A 19,005-nucleotide genomic window follows, 5' to 3' on the forward strand; every position below is an offset into this window, starting at 1 on the left:
GCGTCCGTCTTTGGGCAGCTTCGACGGTGGGGGCCGCTAATTTGGAGGTGGGACAGCTTTAACGACACCAAGGGTCCTACTCTTTGGATTGGCTGGCACATGTGCTTCCCCTCCCCAAGAACAGGCGTTTAAGCGCCGACATCGACAACCTTTGCAGGGCCACACATGCATCATGTCGTCCGTTGGAAACAGAGGAGCAGATCAGTCGTCGTGCCGCCCGACGAGCCAAGTGGCGCACGAGGGCAGGAGGGTACAAAAGCCCAAGGAGCCCGCAAGTTGTGGGAGCTTGGCGATGTGACCCGTCTTTTCCTCCTTTTCTCTCTTGCGACCAGTGTCTCGAGTCTTACTCTATCGTTATCGGAGCTGCTGCTGTGCTGAACCCCTCAAGAGCTTGAGTTTCAAGATGGCGGCGCGGCCAGGAGAGGAAAATGTTGCTACTCTGTGAGTTGCGACTTGTTGCGCCAGCCGTTCCAGATGCTAACTCTGCTGGAAAGCTTCGGAGATGTTCATTACTTTTACAGCCCCGAGGATGTGAAGCCCAGGCATCACAGATTCGACAAGGGTTCCTACGTTTACCTCTTTGAGCATGCAGGCGAGCGCCGGTGTCGCATTGAGGTTGCCAACCAACCTGGCACTGAGGACCAGGACGCCTTTGAAGGATGTAAGGCCTAACATGGGGTACAGCAGTTGTTGGGCACACGCTGACATTGCGCAATCAGTCCTCGACCAGACCCACGTTCGATACTCGTACAAGCAGCACTGCATGGTCACTTTGACGGCACCCGAAGCCCCTGCCGACCAGAACGATTGGCATTTGCCAACTTATGATCCCCGAAATGAGAACAAATACCACTACAAGCTTCACTCGGTGGACATCTACTTCTGGACGCAGAAGGATGCCCTCCAGTTTCTCAATGGTGTCAGAAGGGTCGTCCCACCCTCTCTCGTGGAGGTTCTGGATGAGCCCGGTCCGCCCCCGCAGCCAGCACCCATGAGCTCTGTTGTTCAACAGCTGGAGAATGTAGCCATCTCGGACCCCCAGTATGCGTCATCAAAGCCTTCATCTGGCGCGCCGAGCTTTGCGCCTCCCCCGACCGCACCGGCCCCGTCGACGGAGGCCCCGACGGAACCTGCCGCCTTTGTGCCGATGGCCTACAACCCGGCCGCCCCCGCCGCTCCGGAGACGATACAGCACCGAGAGAAGACGCCGCCTCCGGATGAGGACCCGCTCAACCCGCTTGCCGTGGCTGTCGCCTACGATTATCAGAAGCAGCCCTTCACTCCCGGAATGCCCCCGCCTTCTCAATTCCCTCCCGGAGGGGTTACAAGCCCTGGACTGCCTCCACCTCAGTTTGGCCAGCATCCCGGACTTCATAGAGCCGCAACAATGCCAGCTCAGGGCTTGGGAAGCCCATACTCTGCAAACTTCCCTGGCTCACCCGGTTTCGCGCCGCCACCTCCACCTCCTCAGACACAACCGCCGCCGCAGACGCAACCCCCAGCGCAGCCGACGCCGCCAACAACTAACCCAGGCCTTCCCCCACCCCCGGGAGGCTTTGCGCAATACAACTACACTCACCAGCAGGCGCCAGCTCCTCAGGGAGGAGCAGAGTATGGTGTCCACCAGCAGGTGTACCGCCCCACGCAGACTGAAATGGCCAACTCGGAGATCTACTCGTTCCAGCCACAGTCACAGCAGAAAGAGCCGCGAGGCAAGCTCGAAGAGAACGCCGGACGCCTGGAGCGTGGCGTGACGGGCATGCTGAAGAAGTTTGAGAAGAAGTTTGGATAAATTGATTCCAGGTTGGGCATGTTGGGGAGTTTGGGTGGTTGGATTGCAGGCGTTTCAACCGTCCTGGCGTCTACTTCTATATCCTTAATTCTTTAAGTATTAGTTCATACTGCATCATCTACGTCTATGTCTGTTGCGTGTGCTGGCAGCCCCTCATTCTTTAAGCCAGGCAAGGTATTATCATGAAGTGGCTGGGACCACTGGTTTGAAAGAAGTTGTGCTAGTTTCATGGGACAGGAATATTGCTGACGAAACAATATCCCCAAGCCCAGGAAGATGCCACGCCAGCTCGCTGCGTCGTTGGAAAGCTAAGGTATACAAATGGTGCCGTTCAGTGTTGGGTCTGGGATGATGCCGGTGGCCTGAGACAGACCGCATTATGACGATGGGGCAACGCCTCCACTGTGCAATCCACGTTGGAAAAGCAAAAGAAGAACGTTATGGAAGCCGTTGGGTCAGAACGGCGAGGCCGAGGGCTGCATCTGCATCTGCATCAACCTAGTTTCTTATGCCGTCGTGTGTAGGATCGATCGAGAGGGACGTTGCATTGCGAGACTATCTAAGGTAACGAAGCAACTATCCGGGTCTGATGCAGACAAGACGCAGGGAAGGACTTGCGATCTAAGACTCGAGATGCAGAGTGGTTACACTCATCGTGGTAGGGCAACTGCAGAGTGAGCCGCAAGGGGAAGAAGGGGTTGTCAATTGCGAGAATTCTGAAGCTGATCATTAGCTGTAAGTGCATCCATTGCGGAGAGGCTGACACGGCTGGCTGGAGCCACTAAGCGAGGGGCTCAGCCACCAGCCACCGGAAAGGCTCCAATGACATTCGAGGACTGATGTTGGCTTCATGCTGGTCATCAAAGGGTGCATTGGAGGTATGGGGCTCGCAGGTTTGGAATCATCAGGGCGCAGTGTTGTGTCTTTTACCTGACACGGAAAACCTCCCAAGTTGGCTGAATAAACGGCCTCCCTTCTCGTGCCTGCCCTCCTCCGGGTCCCCGGAAACCCTTGCTCGGGGATTGGGCCCGTGGATCTGGGTGGTTGCGTAATGGTGGGCGGCCGGACACGAGCCGGGGACCCCGTTGACCCCGGCGGTAGGTTGACGCTTGTTTTGCTGGCAGAGGGGGAAGAAGCACTCGAGAGGTCCATGCTGCGTTGATCTGTTAGCGTCACCGCTGAACATGGTGATGCTGGCTCCATGGCTGGGTGTCAAGTCAGGAGATGGGGTCCAGCGCGGTATCGTTCCATGTGAATAATAGTAGAGAGGGGGAAACCGATAACAGACTCGATGATCTTGTACTGCAGGCTCCCTCGTTCATCATCCCGTCTCATCTAAGCCCTTTTTTTCTGTCCAAAGAACGCCTAGACCGCGACCAAAGGGACGTTGGAGGAGTAAGCATGGCCACAGCCGCCTGCTGATGTCACCACCAAGAGACCCTCACGCCTGCAAAAGACTGACAGCGGGCGATATCCCTGGATCTGACAGGCAGCGGAGCTCTTGGCCACCCGCGATCCGGGTCGCAAACTTGATCAGGTCTACATCCTCTTCTCTCTTATTACTCTCTGTCCCTACACTCAGACTCAGCACCTTCTTTCGAAGCTGCTGTTCCTCTTGTCGATTGACAGTGGGACCGAGCGCGTAAAAGAACGACGTCCAGACCCAGACGCCCCGAAACATCCTTGTCAATCGTCAAGCCAGCTCAGCCAGGGCCAAGCCAACCAACCAACCAACCTCGCGCCTCCTCGCGAGCCCGCGCCCGACACACGGCGGCTGTGCCTGGAAGCAGAAACCCTCCGCCGAGCCCAGAAAGAGGCGAGGCCGTTGCGTGCGTTGCCGTTGTGGCAGGGAAAAGCACAGGCACAAGCTTCATTGAATGCTCCGTGCTTCCGGCCCTCAACCCTCAAACTACCCCCTCCAATTAGTCGAGCCCGTCAATTAACCTTTCCGTCCCCTAAACAGCGCCGCCCTGAGGCTTTCTTCCATCTCTTCACCTTAACCTTTGCTCCCTCCCTCCGCGTCTACCGGCCTGTCAACTAAGGCATCCAATCGAGCTCGACGCCGCTGCACGATCCCGCCATCTCCGTCACCATCGCCGTTGCCGTCAATCGTCGTTGCAGCGGACGCCCGCCTGCTCTGCATGGTGCAGCCCAGCCAGGAATGTATCTAAACGCTCCAGTGCTACGGGGTTGGGATGCCCCGGGTGGTCTACGGTCTCGGGCGCAAGACGTGAGGAAGAGGGCGGATGATGGAGGAAATAGGAATACCGTTGTGTTTATCGTGAGTTGCTTCAAGTGACGCGCTGGTAGACGCTCGCTGACAATCGCGTCCCTAATTATAGGTTATCGCGAGTGCTGTCGCCTTTACTGTCGCCGTGGCATTTTGGGTATTCATCTCCAGGAGGAAACGGAAGCCAACGACAACCGAGAACAAGAAGCCCGGTTTCTTTGCACGTATAACTAGAAGGTCAGGACAGGGCAACTACGAGCAGACAGCTGGCGATGATGGCGAGAGTGGAAGGAATTCGCACCAGCTCGACAACGCATCTTCAAACGGCCGACGCAACCGCGACAGTGCGTCCTCCCGCAACAGCCAGGCGAACCGCAGCGGCAATGCTGGCGCGACCGTCGACCGTAACACCTCTGTCCGCTCCGTCCTCACATTGCCTGCGTACCGGCAAATGGCAAACCCCAACGAACAAGTTCTCGGACGAGAGGGTGAACGAGATGGAGTGGATGTTATTATTGATCTGCCTACGGCAGAGGAAGAGGAGGAAGCCCGAGACAACGAGATGGAGACGCTCTACCAGATTAGGTTGGCGAGACGGCAGATGCTAGCGGAGCGCGAGGATAGGAGAGAACGCCGCCGCGAGGCCCGAACCCGTAACGACTACCGCACGCTCGAGCAGATCCGTGCCGAGACACGTCTAGCAAACGAGAACACAACCATCAGCGAGCTCCGATCAACCGTCGACCAAATCAAAGACAGCCGACAGCGATCTGTGTCGAGTGTATCATACGCAGACGTGGGCATTGCGCGTCACGACGGAACGAGGATTCGAGCCAACAGCACGGAAAGCGAACGAGTAGGGTTGCTCTCTGATGCGGCCAGCTTGGGACATCAGCGGGGACGTAGTGGCAGTTCTGCGGTCAGCCATGATGACGACTTTTCGAGCCTAGCACCTGCGCGTTCACGCGGAAGCTCGCGAGTAGGCACACCGAACGACGACGGAAGAGCCGGCTCAAGTCCTGAGCTGGTTGAGGCTGATCTTGGAGATGAGACCATGCCTCCTCCCGAGTATGAAGACATTCCACTCAATGACGACATGCGGTCCACGACACCCATAAACGAACCTCCACCGGACTACCCCGGCCCATACCGGTCCTCTTCGCAACGGACGGCGGAGCGTGATCTGGGTTCGGGGCCGCAGAACGGTGAAGTGGGGCCGGCCGAACAAGCCGGCGACGGGCACGATGGCAGTGACAACCACAGTACACCACGCGGACGCGACGGGGCACCGCAATTACCGAGCTTGAGGATATCACAGCTCCCCGAGATTGTCATCGAGCCATCGAGCGCGCACCCACGAGACAACGATCAACGATCACTCCGATGACGAAACGAACACCTTCCTTTATCTTTCCCGTTTCAACGCAATGATTTTCTTTTTCTTCAAAGGGTCTGAGCTGGAATTTAACAAGTCATTTAACGAAAGCATGGAGTTTGGATCTGGCCTGGTAATGTAATGGGGGTCGAGATGCTTTGACCTCGATCCCGGTATGCTGTTTGGCATACCAATCATGTTTTTGGATACTTGGTTTCAAACGGAGTTTTCGGTGGGATGAAGAAGAAGCCGTGGCATAGAACAACATATGGATGTCAAGTCTTTTGTAGGCAGGTATGGAGGCAGGGGGAATGGCCGCCATGGCAACCCAATCGTGGTTGTTATCCTGTAACTAAGCCAGAAATGTAATCACCATGGAACCCCGGCTATTGTGTCTGACCGTCTGTTGGATGTTTGCATGTCCCTTTGAGACAATCTCTTGTCCAAGTTTTTGCATTGGCATGAAAGAGGGTCCAGGCAGGAGATTTGTAGTAGGAATCGTTTCATGGCCTCGGGCGAGGTGGATGCTCGTTGGCGGCGGTGGACAAGGGGAAAGATGTCGATTTGGACTAGCGGATGCTGAGCTGCCGATGGACGGAAGGGGATGATCCACAGCAAGCTACCGTGCCGGAGCTCGCATGCACGCACGCACGATACAGTTGATGTCGGTGAGAGCTGATGGGCTTGAAGTGGTTGGGAAGGACGAAGAGAATGGGAGGGCACGGGGCGAGGGGGGAAAGCAAGATATTGGGACCGGATATGGGTTGATCAATCAGGCAATCCCCACGGACAGGGAACATGGCGTAGCTATATCCGAGAAGAGCAGAGATGATTCAAAACTCAATGTCGATATGTAATCAATGGGACAAACAATGACGGCAGCGGGCCAGTGCAATGAACCGCGAAAGAGGTGATACTCCGCGCCAGAGATGGAGGACAGCTAGCTCTCACCCAGCACAGTAGAGTTCTGTTCTTGCTGCTGGCTTAGCAAATCGTGAATAAGCCTTACAGGCTTAACCGCGCGCGAGTCGGCCCTGAGACCCCGCACTAGCTGGAAGAATGAGACCCATCGGTTGTTTTGTCAGGCTCGTGTAATGGGCCGTTGTCCGCGGTGGGTTACCACGGCATCGTGCTTAGGAAGTCCTGCTCGCATCAGCTTGACTCAGCAGGAGGGAGGGGGTGCGCGTTGGGGCATGATTAGAGCTTTTTCGGATCATGATCGAGGTTTTCGGGGGGGCGGGCTAGCTTGATGGGAGGGGCTCGCTGAGGAACGCCTGGGAGAGTTGTATCCTCTGGAATGGAGGATTATGAACGAAGAAGAAGCAATTGAGACATGGAGATTTCGTTAACCAGGTCAATGAACTCGGCGGGATTCAGATAGAGTCCAAACGATACGGGAGCACCGTCCTGCCGAGCTGAAGCTGCTGAGAAGCCTGTGAGTTTCCCCCCGATCTTCCGGCGCAAGCTTTCCACAGGTTCCCGCTTGCATCCACATCCACGCGATATGGAGCTTCCGGACGGCAAGGGAACTGCACCAATGGCATCACCGCCCCCGCCGGTCTCGTCGTCCCCATTCGATGGTTGGGTACGGGAGTACTCCGTGAATTGGAAGGGGTGGACCTACCGGGCTGTGGGACCTCGAAAGCAGGAAGCTTGTAAAGGCCTGCCCACCTTGAGAGAAGCTCGCCCAGGTATAAGACGACCTGGAGCTCTCCCCTTCTCTGACACTTTTTTTCTTTTGTTCCTCAGCAGTTCACTCTCAAGCCCTGTCTATCCATCTATACTCCTTCTCAACTTTGATACCCCGAGTTCCAACTCAAATCAGTCACAATGGCTCCCAAGATCGCTATCGTCTACGTATGTGGTTACCCCTCCATCTTCACCCCGCCATCCTCATCATCATGAGCTTCATCACCGCCAATGCAGGCGATGCATTGCTGCCTGCCACCTGTAACGATGTATACAGTGGATGACTTAGTGGCTTTTCTGCATCCAGCCATTCCCCTCACCCACAATGTCTCGCTCATGACGACTTGCTAACATGCAACTCTCCTCCAGTACTCCATGTACGGCCACATCAAGCAGCTGGCCGAGGCTGAGAAGGCCGGTATCGAGAAGGCCGGCGGCTCTGCCGACCTCTACCAGATCCCCGAGACCCTCCCCGAGGATGTGCTCGCCAAGATGCACGCTCCCCCCAAGCCCGCCGACGTGCCCGTCCTCGAGGACCCCTCCAAGCTCGAGGAGTACGACGCCTTCCTCCTCGGCATCCCCACCCGCTACGGCAACTTCCCCGCCCAGTGGAAGGCCTTCTGGGACAAGACCGGCAAGCAGTGGGCTTCCGGTGGCTTCTGGGGCAAGCTGGCCGGTATCTTTGTCTCTACCGCCTCCCTCGGCGGTGGCCAGGAGACCACTGCTCAGAACGCCATCTCTACCCTCACCCACCACGGCATCATCTACGTTCCCTTCGGCTACGCCAAGGCCTTCGGTCTTCTGACTGACCTCACCGAGGTCCGTGGCGGCAGCGCCTGGGGTGCCGGTACCTTCGCTGGTGCTGACGGCTCCCGCCAGCCCTCTGCCAAGGAGATTGAGCTCGCCGAGATCCAGGGCCAGTACTTCTACGAGACCGTCGCCAAGTTCACCGGTTGACTGCATGGCAGCAGCCAGGCCAAGGCTGCGCCTGTGAGCGATAGCACCAAGCCTGCCGAGGCTCAAAAGGAGACACCCAAGAAGGAGGGCAATGGAATCAAGGAGCAAAAGGAGCTCAAGGAGGGTCCCTGCGGACTCCCTGCAAAGTGCACTGTGCAATAGACAAGCGAATGATAATACGATACCTACAAATAAAACACATTCATATGATCAGGACAATAAACGCTTCCAGTGACGCTAAGCAAGTGACAATCTGACTATGGTTTCTCGGTATAGGAACCCCCCATGGAGACTTGAACACCGTTCCAAGACTATTCATATCGCTTAGGCAGTCTTTCTCAGGACGCAAATCTCCGCCATGCAATCAACACTCTCCAACGAGCGACTGATGGAATGCTTGGTCCACCCGGCCATCATGTCGTCGAGAAGCCCATACACATACTTCATGGTTGTATGTTTCCTTGTGTCCCTCCCTGACGAATCGCCGCCCCAGTGCTCCCGGTAACTGGTCCGGAGGTCTTCAATCACATACAGCCCGCCTGGGTTGACAATCTTCCACAGTTGCTCCAGAGAGGTGATTTGCTCCACCATACCGTGACCACCATCATCGACAATTACATCGAATAAACCGTCCCGGGTGGACTCATTGGCGAATTGGTTTAGAAACTGGATGCTTGCTTGATCACCAATCGCGATGCGAGCATTCGGGTTGTTGTGCTTGAATGTCTCGGCGCATAACCGGTCGTTCTCGATGAAGTACAGGTCAACGCCAGGGAGGAACTCGAGCCATGTATTGTAGGAAGCACCAGGACCGTAGTCCTGAGAGATATTAGAGGACGTATTACAATAGATATGGCAAGGGTCCTTACCATGTTGCACCCCAGTCCGATCTCGAGGAACTTGACAGGCTTACCCTGGAGAGGGCCGAGATACTTTTGGTACATGGACTGATATCTGTGGGAGGTGACCTTGTTGGTGCCATGTTTTCGAGCAATGGCTTCGAAAGTTGTATTATTGGACCTGGTTTCGGTATTGTGTTGGTGGTGGTTGATGCTTGAGCCCTTGTTAGTGCTGTTGTGGAAGAGAGGCCTCAACTTACTGTCCGTCGAGGGGGCTTGGATATCTGTAGGCCCTCGCCTTTGCCTTCAATTCCTGTTTTCTATACGCGGCGATCAGAAAGAAAGTCAAGCAGAGGCAAAAGGCGATGCAGAGCCACCGCCTCTGTTTGACAGTCAGTGTGAGCGGCATGGCGAGGATCCAATAGTGAAAGTCAAGGTAGAGAGACCGCACAGGTTGTCATCCAGGTTTTGGTATTAGAGTAGAGGTAACTCGAATGTTAGAGATGTATGCAAGGAATAGGAGCTTATACTTTTGTAGAAGTCTAGATTCGGCGATGATTGATATCAACCTGCCTCTACTAAATGAGGAAGAACATGCAGGTGGAAGGAAGCGAGAAACGGTATACTAGGTAGTCGCGGCCAGCGCAAATGCTCTTTCCAATTTGAGGATGACTCGAGTTTCTAAATGCTCATGAAAAAAACACATAAAAAAGGGTATCTATCTTCTTGCACACTTTGGGCCGCTCCAATCTGGTCACACTTTTTGCGCCATTACCAAGTTCATCATTATGACCATAGCTCACACGAACTGTCCAAACGATCTCCAAGTCCATCTCATCGTACTTTACTTCTGGAAGAGATTCGTTTGTGATCCTGAATGCGGATTTGCCTGGAGCTCGCCGTCGTATACCCGGCTCCGGTCATCACGAACAGGTCCTGCAACCTGGATCTCGCCTCGGTAGATCTCGATGACGGACACCAAGGGAAGAATAAGAAGCAGCATGGAGAGCAGCTGTCCGAAGCTCCAGATCTTCTCGCCCTCGTCCTTTAGCTCGATCGAAGGCTTACCAAATGCCTGGGATAGAAGGATGATTCGGATCGCGGCGCCAATGGCGACGGCTGTCATGAGTACTAAGCCGCCAATCTGGACAGCCTTGTAGAACTTTTGGTTCTTGCTGTGCAGATACCAGGTCGCCAGGATAAAGATGATGGCGTTGCCTGCGATAACGACAATAGTGCCGACATACGACAAGCCTGCATTGGATGCAGCTCCGTTACCGTCGACCTCCCACACGCAAGCGATCGGTAGGGTCTTGTCGTCCAAGCCCTTTGAGACGGCCTCCAGAACAAAGACTCCAGACACACATGATAGCGCCAGGTTGACGAACATGAGGAACTGTCGCATCCATCGAATCACCCAGTCGCGGCGGTAGTCGTGTACGAGAGCCAGCAGTGTCGCGTTGTGTGTCGCCATGGACAGAAGCGACAGCATCCAGATGAGGAAGAAGTGATATGGCACAAGCGTGTTCATCTTGGCGAGCCCGACGCTCTGGATTCCAATGCCCTGCATAATCTGGGAGTCGCTGTAGCCGTTGAGGAGTTTTCGTCGAATGACCGAGTCTCTACCGCGGAATTCGCCAAAGATGACGCTGCTGGACAAGATGATGGCTAGGCATGCCGTGATCATGAAGGACAGCAGGATCTGTTGAGCCGTGTCAGCGCTGAAGGACAAATTTCGCATTCCGTCAGATCCAATACTTACACCCGCGCCTGCGACGCCTGCATCGCTGGCTGTGGGAGCGGTCGCATTTCCGCTGCAGTTGGCCGGTTCGATCAGGGCCATGATGCAGATGCAGATACCAAGGGAACGAATGAATGAGCGTCTGAGAAAGGCAGAACAAAGTCTGAAGACATCACCAGAAGACGAATTTCCAAGGGTCCACGACCTGACTGGGGCCTGGATTATTATTATGACGTTTGTGCTAAGCGCGGACGGACCCTGGTCGCCACGGCATCTGAAACGACTCTTTGTCGGGATCTACGGCGTCGATTGCGGAGGCATTGGATGGCAATGCAAGCTGGCATCGAGGCTGTGTCGAAACGTTTGGTCGTATCCTGCCAGCGCATAACCAAACGAGAGAGACTGAGAGAGAAAGAGAGCGAAATCCTTCAGTATGCCTTGGGTTGCTGCCGGTCATCCACCATCCCATGGCGCAGCAATCACTGTCACAGTCAGGTCTGACCGCAGCAAACTGCCCCCAACCGTCAGCGCATGAGCGAACACATGATTGCCTGCTGCACTCACCTCGTTTCTGTTAAAGTGGCATTCCATTTAGAGACGCAATCCGAGACATTGCTCTCTTTCGAGAAGAGTGTCTCAAACATTTCGATCCCCGCAAAGCATCCACATGGTCGATTATCGCAATGGCACTACAGAGCGATAATGGTGATCGTCCCATCCAACTTGGAAGGTCTTGATCGTGTTTGCGACCATAAGCCGGCAGGCTGGCAGAAATCTCTGCAGTAGTCACTGCAGGGAGTCTCGGTCAATCACATCCTTCCATCTTGGAGATACCTCAACCAGCACCAAGTTTTGCCCAAGCAACAAGTCCTCACCCCTCACTTCCAGTTATAACATCAATGGTCATGCGAGCTGTTGGAATAAGCAAGCTGGGAACGATTCTCTGGACCCCAACATCAGCCATCTGGACAGACTGTAAGCATCACTTCCCCAGCTCTTTCTTCAAGCTTCTTGGTCAGGACACAAACGTCCCTTTCATGAAGTCATCTTCTTTCACATTCTTGACACGGTCCATGAGCCGCATTTAATTTAGGTTATGTCCGACATCCCCAACTTCCAAGATGCGAGTGAGAATCGTGCATCTCTCAACGAACGGCGATTTCAACTGAGTCAAACAAGAGAGACACTGGAACCCAAACGATTGTTGGTTGTCTCTCATCAACAGAGGCATCTTATCCGAGGGCAATATCGACTCACCCACCCAAGCCGTGTTTGACCAGCCTAGGCCATTTGGCCAACAGATAGGGGTGGTATCTGTTAGTCAGTTGAATAAGCTTGCTTTTTGATAAGATTTCTTACATGTCGTTTGCTTTGATGTTGTCCGTATTCAGCCGACATTAGCGGACGCCTCAAGCTGAACGAAGGAGTCTTGTTCGGCGGTTGCACCCTTGTCGATGCGAGCGACGCGATCTGCTAGAGGCATGGGGGTCGATGATTTGCTTTTTCTTGCCGAGACAACATGCTCCTGCGCTGCGGGTGAGGGTGAGGGTTGGAGAAGTGATAATGCGAGGCAAGATGGGTAGGATGGGGTTGACGCCTCCATCTGTGTGAGCAGGCGCCGAGCAACTCCTGGCCTGTGTCGAAGTTTGTGCTTTGGGATGGCTCTCGATGTCGCATGATTTGAGCCTGACAGCAGTCACACCGATCAGTGCAATGCACAATGCGCGGCATCTCCGAGCAACAACTCTGTCGCTGATCGGAGCCGGAGGCTCAAGCTGAGAGTATCTTTAATGATGGAGACAAGCAGAGACTATCGAGCAAACATCCCCGAATGCCTGATCCTAGTTCATGGCAGAGAAGGAGACAAGACATGCCGATGAATGAAAGGATGCTGACGGTGGTACAGAACCAACGAAATGGGCGGCGGGCCCTTTTCCAATCATGAGTTCGCAAGGACACGACAGCCGCGTCAAGACAGGGCGGCCGTCTTCCCAAAACTGCAGCATGCAGCAACTGGAGTCGAGATAGGTCCACGGGGTTGGTCCCTTGAGTGTTGGATCCAACACGGTCGCAGATGAGCTATTATGAGTTAGGGCTTGGTCCACCTGAAGCCAGGACCCGACAGTTTGGTTCACCACAGGTAATCATCGGGGGAGAGACCACTTCAGCCTCTTATTCACATGACAGGAAGCCGTCGACCGGGGAGAGGTCCCGAAGCGCCTCTCGGGGACCAGCAGAAGTGGCCGCCCAACCGCTGCCTCGTTTGGGGCCTCTCTCCGCCCTCGGCGTGGCCCCGGGCCGGCCGATGTTTGCTCTTCTGATGCGTCGTCGACGAATCTTCGGCAGAGGGCCACCAGATCTCTCTGCATCAAGGATGCCAGGGTATGGTCGTGTGTTCATTCGTTGCTTCTCTGCGGCATGCAGCAGCGCATGCTGTTGGGCCGCCACCCACGCGGACCACTGAAGAAGAAGCGGAGGCAAGGTCTGCAGGACGAGGCTTGAATGGCAGAAGCAGAATGGGGGCGTTCTTGAGCAAGCAAACGGCATGGCGCTCGGTCTGCCTGGGGCGGCAGAGCACATAGTTCAATCCTATCGAATCGGCCTTGGATCGACCAATGTTGGACGACTCCATCCCCATCTTGTTTCCCGTGGCCAACGGATCACGGCCCACCTTGAAGCCGGTCGTTGGCCATTGATTGAATGCATCAATCGATTGCCCCAAGCGAAGAGAGCCTGACTGTCTCAGCCCCCCCGAAACACGACCAACGGCGACGTCCAAGGCATGCCCTCACGGCAGCACACCACACCTCGCCCTTGTCACTCACCCGCTCGTCCCATTTCCGCCGTGAAGAGCGTGGGCGTTGCTGCAGGCGGGCTTGTTATTGTTGTAGCCAGGAGTGTGTTTCCCTGCATGCCTAGTATGAAATGCTAACCCCTCCCTCCTCTTGACTTGTCACTTATAGAGGCCGCATCGCTCCGTCTTGCAGAAGGGTATCGAGATCGCCCACACTTTTCTGAGACCTTTGCAAGCCTAACCCCTCAGAAAGAATGATGCTCCTACCACGGCCGCACGCTGGCTTCATTGGCGAGCCTCCCGGGCACGAGTCTACACGCTCGCATACCATATATTCTCTCCCAAGTCCCCCCATGAGCCGTCCTAGCAGCCGTCCATGCTGGCTCCCAAAACCTCGCCTTCCCGCCATGCCATCGCTGCTGGAACGCCTCTCCCCGGAGCTTCAGCTGCTCATCATGTCCGAGCTGGACTATCAGTCACTCATCTTCCTCTCCACGGTGAACCGGCACTTTCACCGCCTGATCGACCCTGGGCGGATGGCAGACCCGGTAGACAAGTTTCAGTTTGTCATGAGAGCAGCAAAGGACTTTCCACAACATCGACCCAGCGAGAGGGGTCGAGACCACCAGCCGGGCAATCTGGAGTGCTACATCTGCTTCCGCGTGCGGACCCCGGAGCACTTTGACATACTCCAAGCCCCGACGGCCTGCCTTGACCCACACGGCCGCGTCGTATCGGATCGGGAGCCGGGGCCCGGGGACCGAGTCGTCAACCTGCGCCGGTTCTGTATCGAATGCGGGGTCGGACACGGACTTCATGCACCGTTTGACTGCCTGACAACAAGGGCGGGCCAATTCCTTTGGGTCTGCCGGTGCCGGAGAGTGTTAAGCAAGCCGGACTCCCTGCAATGCTCGGACTGCGGATCGACCTGTCCCCTACGACCCAAGAAGGTTTGGTAGTCTCACTCGCCCCCAGAGACGAGATAAGAAGTGTCTTATTCAGACGTACACTAGAGAATCTAGGTGGTGCTAGCCTGGAAACGCATGGTCAGGTCAGATCAACAAGCCCTGACGACAAGGCCGGCCGGTACGGCGAGACAAGGGGATGGAAAGAACCTGGAGATCCGAGGTCGGGGCAAAGTGAAGTCATGGATGGAAAAGTAAAAAAAGCATATGATACAGAGTCTCCGGCAGGCTCTGTCCGGGGCGAGCGGGACCGAGCATTGACGAGTCCTGTAAGGGGTTGTTTGATTTCTGGGATGATATTGGATGGCAATTTGGGGGTCAAGGTATTGGGAATTAGGTCTGGCCTGGATGGGTATTGCATCAAGGACTGGAACAGATTATGTTTATTTAATGGGTAACTTACGGATCGATCGAATAGGTAGTTATTCTAGAATGAAAAGATTCATGTTGTGGTTCTTCTATTTTGTCTGCGTGTAAGTGAGTGGCAAGTCACATCATGAGCACATGGTAGAGGCCCCTCACCGCAGATCGATTCTCGACTCTCGAGCATCCCATTTACAATCAATAAATCCTCGGCTGGCCTCAGAAAAAGAAGAGCTAGAGCCTTCTCTGGACCTTCTCGGCCCCCCGGCGGGCCCGGAAGTGAAGCCGAACGGCACGTCCCATCACCTGACCTCACGCGGTTCCTGGGCATTTATCGTGCTACGTGGTGCGCATAGCCTTTTGACTACCTGACTGTATTCCTCCTGGCTGTGCTTTTCGCTTGAGGGCAGTTTATTTCCCGGGGGTCACATGGGCCATGGACTGACCATGGGGGAGTCCGTTTCGTTGGGTGAGGCGAGAGTGAGGGCCAATGTTTGAATTGGTTGGGCACACATTCGCCCTCTTTTATTTGTTCGCCTTGTCGTGGTCCCATTTCTTGACTTGCTCAAACAGGATGCTGATGGACATTTTCTGACTCTTGCCTTTCTCTTCTCCATCTGGTTAATTACGACGCTTTCCCGGCTGATGCGTGACACATGGTAAAGGGAGGGCGGGTTTGATGATATTATCCTCCAACACATCGCATTCACACAGCTTCACGATCAAACACGAACGACACTTATTCACTTCCGATTGCATCGACTTGCCTATTTAAAGCAACCTTAAGATCACTTGACACCTTCCCCATAAATCTTCTCCATCTGCAGCATATCGAAGTCCAACACTTGACGTCACCTGCTGCTTCACACCTTTGCTCTCTCATCTTCACTACACCATCACGAGACGATAACTCAAGACACTGCGAATGGCCAGCGAGTCCCTTCTACCTGATGAGCCTGTGCTCCACGCCGTCTTCACTTCCTTGTCCATCGATGACATTCCGGAGCTTGACCTTCAAGTGAAGGGGGAGTTGGGTGCGAAGGACGGAGGCCTACTGCCATTGCTTACTGGAGGGTCGGAGGTGATATGCTCTTCCATGATTCACTGTCCTTTGGAAATTGACATGTCCAAGGCTTCTGAGGAGGAACGTGACTACACGACTACTTCACAAGGCGAAAAGCCCCTTCTCTGCAGAAACGTCCTGGCGAGGGACCAGCTCTCCACGTCGCCCGATAGCATCGCGACGGAGTACGCTGCTACTTCTGGATCTGAGCCTGAATTCACCTCGGACTCGGACTTTTGGACCGACGACGAAGACGACGATACCACCAACGAGTAGGATACATGTTTTTATGGCGTCTTTCCCGCTGGGGCCCGGTATTGACCACTTTTCTCTTTGTGTAGATCCGTCCTCTGCCTGACGAGCCGAGGCGCAAGGTTCCTGGACTCGACAGACACTCTTCGTCCTCCTCTACCCAGGCGCCTTTCCTTTAAACCCCTCGAGTCCGTCACTCCTCACCTCGGGTCACCTCCCAAGCTCCCTTCCCCCGAGCTCCTCCCCACCCCGGCGGCAGACGGACCCCTGACGCCCTCACCCGACGGGCCGTCCCCGGGGATCGTCATCTTCCACAACGACTACTTCGCCGTGGCGCAGTCCAGGATCGCGGGCTGGGGCGCCTTTGCGGCTCGGGACCTCAAGTATGGAGACCGAATCCTTGTCGAGAGACCGTTGCTGGTGGCTGACACCAACTCGCTGTTCAAAGAGTTCGAGAGGCTGAGCCCGTGGCAGCGCGAAGTTGCGCTGGGGCTTCATGCGAATAGCTCGGTCAAGCCGGGGACGCCGCGGCTTCAGGCCGTGTGGATGGCCAACTGGTGAGTTCCGAGTTACTTGCGAATGATGAGATGATGCTCAAGTGTATGTAGTTTCTCCATTGGTGTCGACGACAAGGCGGGACTCTTCCCTATCGCATCCCGCTTCAACCACTCATGCCGTCCGAGAGACAACATCGAATACACCTTCAACCCGGAGAACGAAACCCTTGAGATGGTGGTCAAGGCGGACACGATCCTTGCAGGCGAAGAGCTAACCATCTCCTATGGGACCAGACGGACCCCCATCGATCTCTACTACCGATTCGGCTTCAAATGTTGCTGCGGAGCGTGCCCGGGACTGAAAAAGGGGGAGACGGACTACATTTGGTGATTTTTCTTTCCAACAAACAACAAAAAAAACACAAAGCAAGTTTGGCGTTTAAAGGGGGTTGACTGGAAGCATTTTTGCAAATTTCAGCGTGGTGGTCAAACAAAGACACGGAAACAAAAACTCTGCTCAGAAAACATTTTTGACTCGATTGCATTTACATGAGCGGGCGTACAACAGCAAGGGCTTCTACCAGTCTGGACCAGTTTGTCTGGACACAAGCTCACCAGGGAGGTTGGATTCACTCGTTTGAGACAGAGGGAAAATGAGCGTTTCCTCTACCCCTCGGAATGAAAGGGGAGAAAGCAAAAAAGGTTTAGGGGTTAGGAGTTTCAGGGTTTCTTACTGTGTTCCTATATGATATCCCTTGAGGCGAGGTCGCCCAGGCAAGGGGATTTTTCAACTTTTGAGGGGAAAAAACAAGGTCTCTAGTGCAATATGGCAAAGCAGAAGCGAGACGTATCATGGGGAATTTGTATACTACTCGGACATGAAAACATTGGCGGCTAAGCCGTGACTTTGTTCCTTTGAACATGGTTAAAATACAGGTGGTGTAGCTGGTCCGCAAGGACTTGAGTGCTTCTGTTGTCCTTTTTCTAAGCCAAATGGTTACTCTAAGCTGTTATGCGTCATTTGACCAATGTGCTTGCTCTCATACTTCTGCATCTTTTGGATAGAGGTGACGTTCTTGGTTCCGGAACAAAGGACAACTAAGGAAACATGGAGAGACCTTTGTCTTTCAGACCATTGGAGTTTGCTTGGGTTGCACCGAGCCTTGGATAGTCATGATTGGCGTTTTCCTTGTGTCACCGTTGGTCGAAAGTCCTAGTCGGAAATGGTTTGCTGAGTGGTGCCCACCCCCTATGGTTTGCAAACTCTTGACCTGCCACGAACCCGTTCTATTGGCCCTTTGATTGACCGCGTTGAAATGGTTTTCTGAGTAATTTGGTCACTAAAAGGAATTCTAGACTAGTTGGCTCCAATGGTTATGAAGACACGGTTCAAGACTGACTGTAAATTGAGTGTGACCAGCAGTGAACTTGGACATAACGCTCGAAACCCGACAAGTCCCGTTGTGATTGGGCTCTCCACATTATTTACTCTAGATTTGCGTTACTTTCTATGCGCTTGAGATTCATTGGCCCATATATAGCTTGAATCGATGAGATAGGCTGGTTGCATGACATATTCTCCTTCTCGACACTATGCCTTTCTTGACTAGCATGTTCTTAAAACTCCCTCTCCCTGCTTTTCTGCTATTCTGTGATCATTTAACTAGCTATCCAGTGGTTTTTATAGACGGACAGATAACTATGATTGTTGAGCTGTTGCATGGCGGTCAGTTGGGCATCGGTAGGCCTTTACAGAGGGTTATACTACATGAAGTCACACAGAGTGGACTTGGGGATGTTTGGGTGGGATTTTTAAAATCCGTATATTTATACGTAGAATCGAATATAAATCATGTGTGGGATCTGGTATTTGAAAAGCGCGGCCTATTGCGACACCGGCGCTCAGTGAAGTTGGCAGGTATCCGTCCTGCTTAGACAACTCAGTGGTCCAAGGGCATTTACCTAGCATTTAATGGAAGAGTAGAAGGAATACAGCTCAATATCTATCATAAGGGGTTTTCCTTGGTCAAAGGCTTGTGAAATTATGGTAATGCCGCCCAGGGAGTTGTGTGAAATGGGGATGGCTAGGAGAGTGCCTTGCCTCGGTATACCCATATCACTCACTCCCCACTATGAGAACCACCAAATCAGACATTGGCCTATATTTTCTGTTTTATAGTATTTTAGGAGCAAGCGAAAGTGCGAACACTAACAAATGTGGAGTGTGTAAGCATAGTGAACAAGCTCTTTGTTCTTTTTGTTTCCGAATATACCTATATACATGTGCAGCTAGAAGCCACAACCAGCTAATATAACAAATATCTTTATCAGTTGGTCTTGAAGACTTAGTAGAATTAATACTACATCCTCCGGAACTCTTCTCGTTTGTATTGCCCAGATCCCTTCATACTGTCTGCGTCCAACCCACCGCTGTAAGCAGCGGCCAGC

At 53.9% G+C, this 19,005-nt stretch overlaps 7 protein-coding genes across 7 annotated transcripts; 4 read left to right on the forward strand and 3 right to left on the reverse strand.

Annotated features, from left to right (window-relative positions):
* Nucleotides 1-403: 403 nt before the first annotated feature.
* MRS44_000432 (uncharacterized protein) lies at nt 404-1,792 on the forward strand (the record flags this gene model as incomplete). The annotated part of the gene is made up of 3 exons (XM_065624045.1): nt 404-441; nt 522-661; nt 720-1,792. The coding sequence occupies 3 exons, from the start codon at nt 404-406 to the stop codon at nt 1,790-1,792; spliced, it is 1,251 nt and encodes a 416-aa protein (XP_065479768.1).
* Nucleotides 1,793-3,953: 2,161 nt separating this feature from the next.
* Nucleotides 3,954-5,409, forward strand: MRS44_000433 (uncharacterized protein; the record flags this gene model as incomplete). The annotated part of the gene is made up of 2 exons (XM_065624046.1): nt 3,954-4,073; nt 4,135-5,409. The coding sequence occupies 2 exons, from the start codon at nt 3,954-3,956 to the stop codon at nt 5,407-5,409; spliced, it is 1,395 nt and encodes a 464-aa protein (XP_065479769.1).
* Nucleotides 5,410-7,227: 1,818 nt separating this feature from the next.
* Nucleotides 7,228-8,205, forward strand: MRS44_000434 (uncharacterized protein; the record flags this gene model as incomplete). Its single annotated transcript, XM_065624047.1, has 3 exons — nt 7,228-7,254; nt 7,456-8,006; nt 8,058-8,205. 3 exons carry the CDS (start codon nt 7,228-7,230, stop codon nt 8,203-8,205), a joined length of 726 nt encoding a protein of 241 aa, XP_065479770.1.
* A 162-nt stretch (nt 8,206-8,367) lies between these two features.
* MRS44_000435 (uncharacterized protein) lies at nt 8,368-9,291 on the reverse strand (the record flags this gene model as incomplete). The annotated part of the gene is made up of 3 exons (XM_065624048.1): nt 8,368-8,862; nt 8,913-9,063; nt 9,143-9,291. 3 exons carry the CDS (start codon nt 9,289-9,291, stop codon nt 8,368-8,370), a joined length of 795 nt encoding a protein of 264 aa, XP_065479771.1.
* Nucleotides 9,292-9,726: 435 nt separating this feature from the next.
* MRS44_000436 (uncharacterized protein) lies at nt 9,727-10,725 on the reverse strand (the record flags this gene model as incomplete). The annotated part of the gene is made up of 2 exons (XM_046271199.1): nt 9,727-10,584; nt 10,645-10,725. The coding sequence occupies 2 exons, from the start codon at nt 10,723-10,725 to the stop codon at nt 9,727-9,729; spliced, it is 939 nt and encodes a 312-aa protein (XP_046129433.1).
* Nucleotides 10,726-12,795: 2,070 nt separating this feature from the next.
* On the reverse strand, nt 12,796-13,203 carry MRS44_000437 (uncharacterized protein; the record flags this gene model as incomplete). Its single annotated transcript, XM_065624049.1, has 1 exon — nt 12,796-13,203. One exon carries the CDS (start codon nt 13,201-13,203, stop codon nt 12,796-12,798), a length of 408 nt encoding a protein of 135 aa, XP_065479772.1.
* A 468-nt stretch (nt 13,204-13,671) lies between these two features.
* MRS44_000438 (uncharacterized protein) lies at nt 13,672-16,948 on the forward strand (the record flags this gene model as incomplete). Its single annotated transcript, XM_046271536.2, has 5 exons — nt 13,672-14,217; nt 14,262-14,651; nt 15,662-16,080; nt 16,150-16,617; nt 16,669-16,948. 5 exons carry the CDS (start codon nt 13,672-13,674, stop codon nt 16,946-16,948), a joined length of 2,103 nt encoding a protein of 700 aa, XP_046129431.2.
* Nucleotides 16,949-19,005: the final 2,057 nt, after the last annotated feature.

The sequence above is a fragment of the Fusarium solani genome, assembly GCF_023522795.1.
Source record: "Fusarium solani strain SB1 chromosome Unknown bctg00000000, whole genome shotgun sequence".
Lineage (NCBI taxonomy): Eukaryota > Fungi > Ascomycota > Sordariomycetes > Hypocreales > Nectriaceae > Fusarium > Fusarium solani.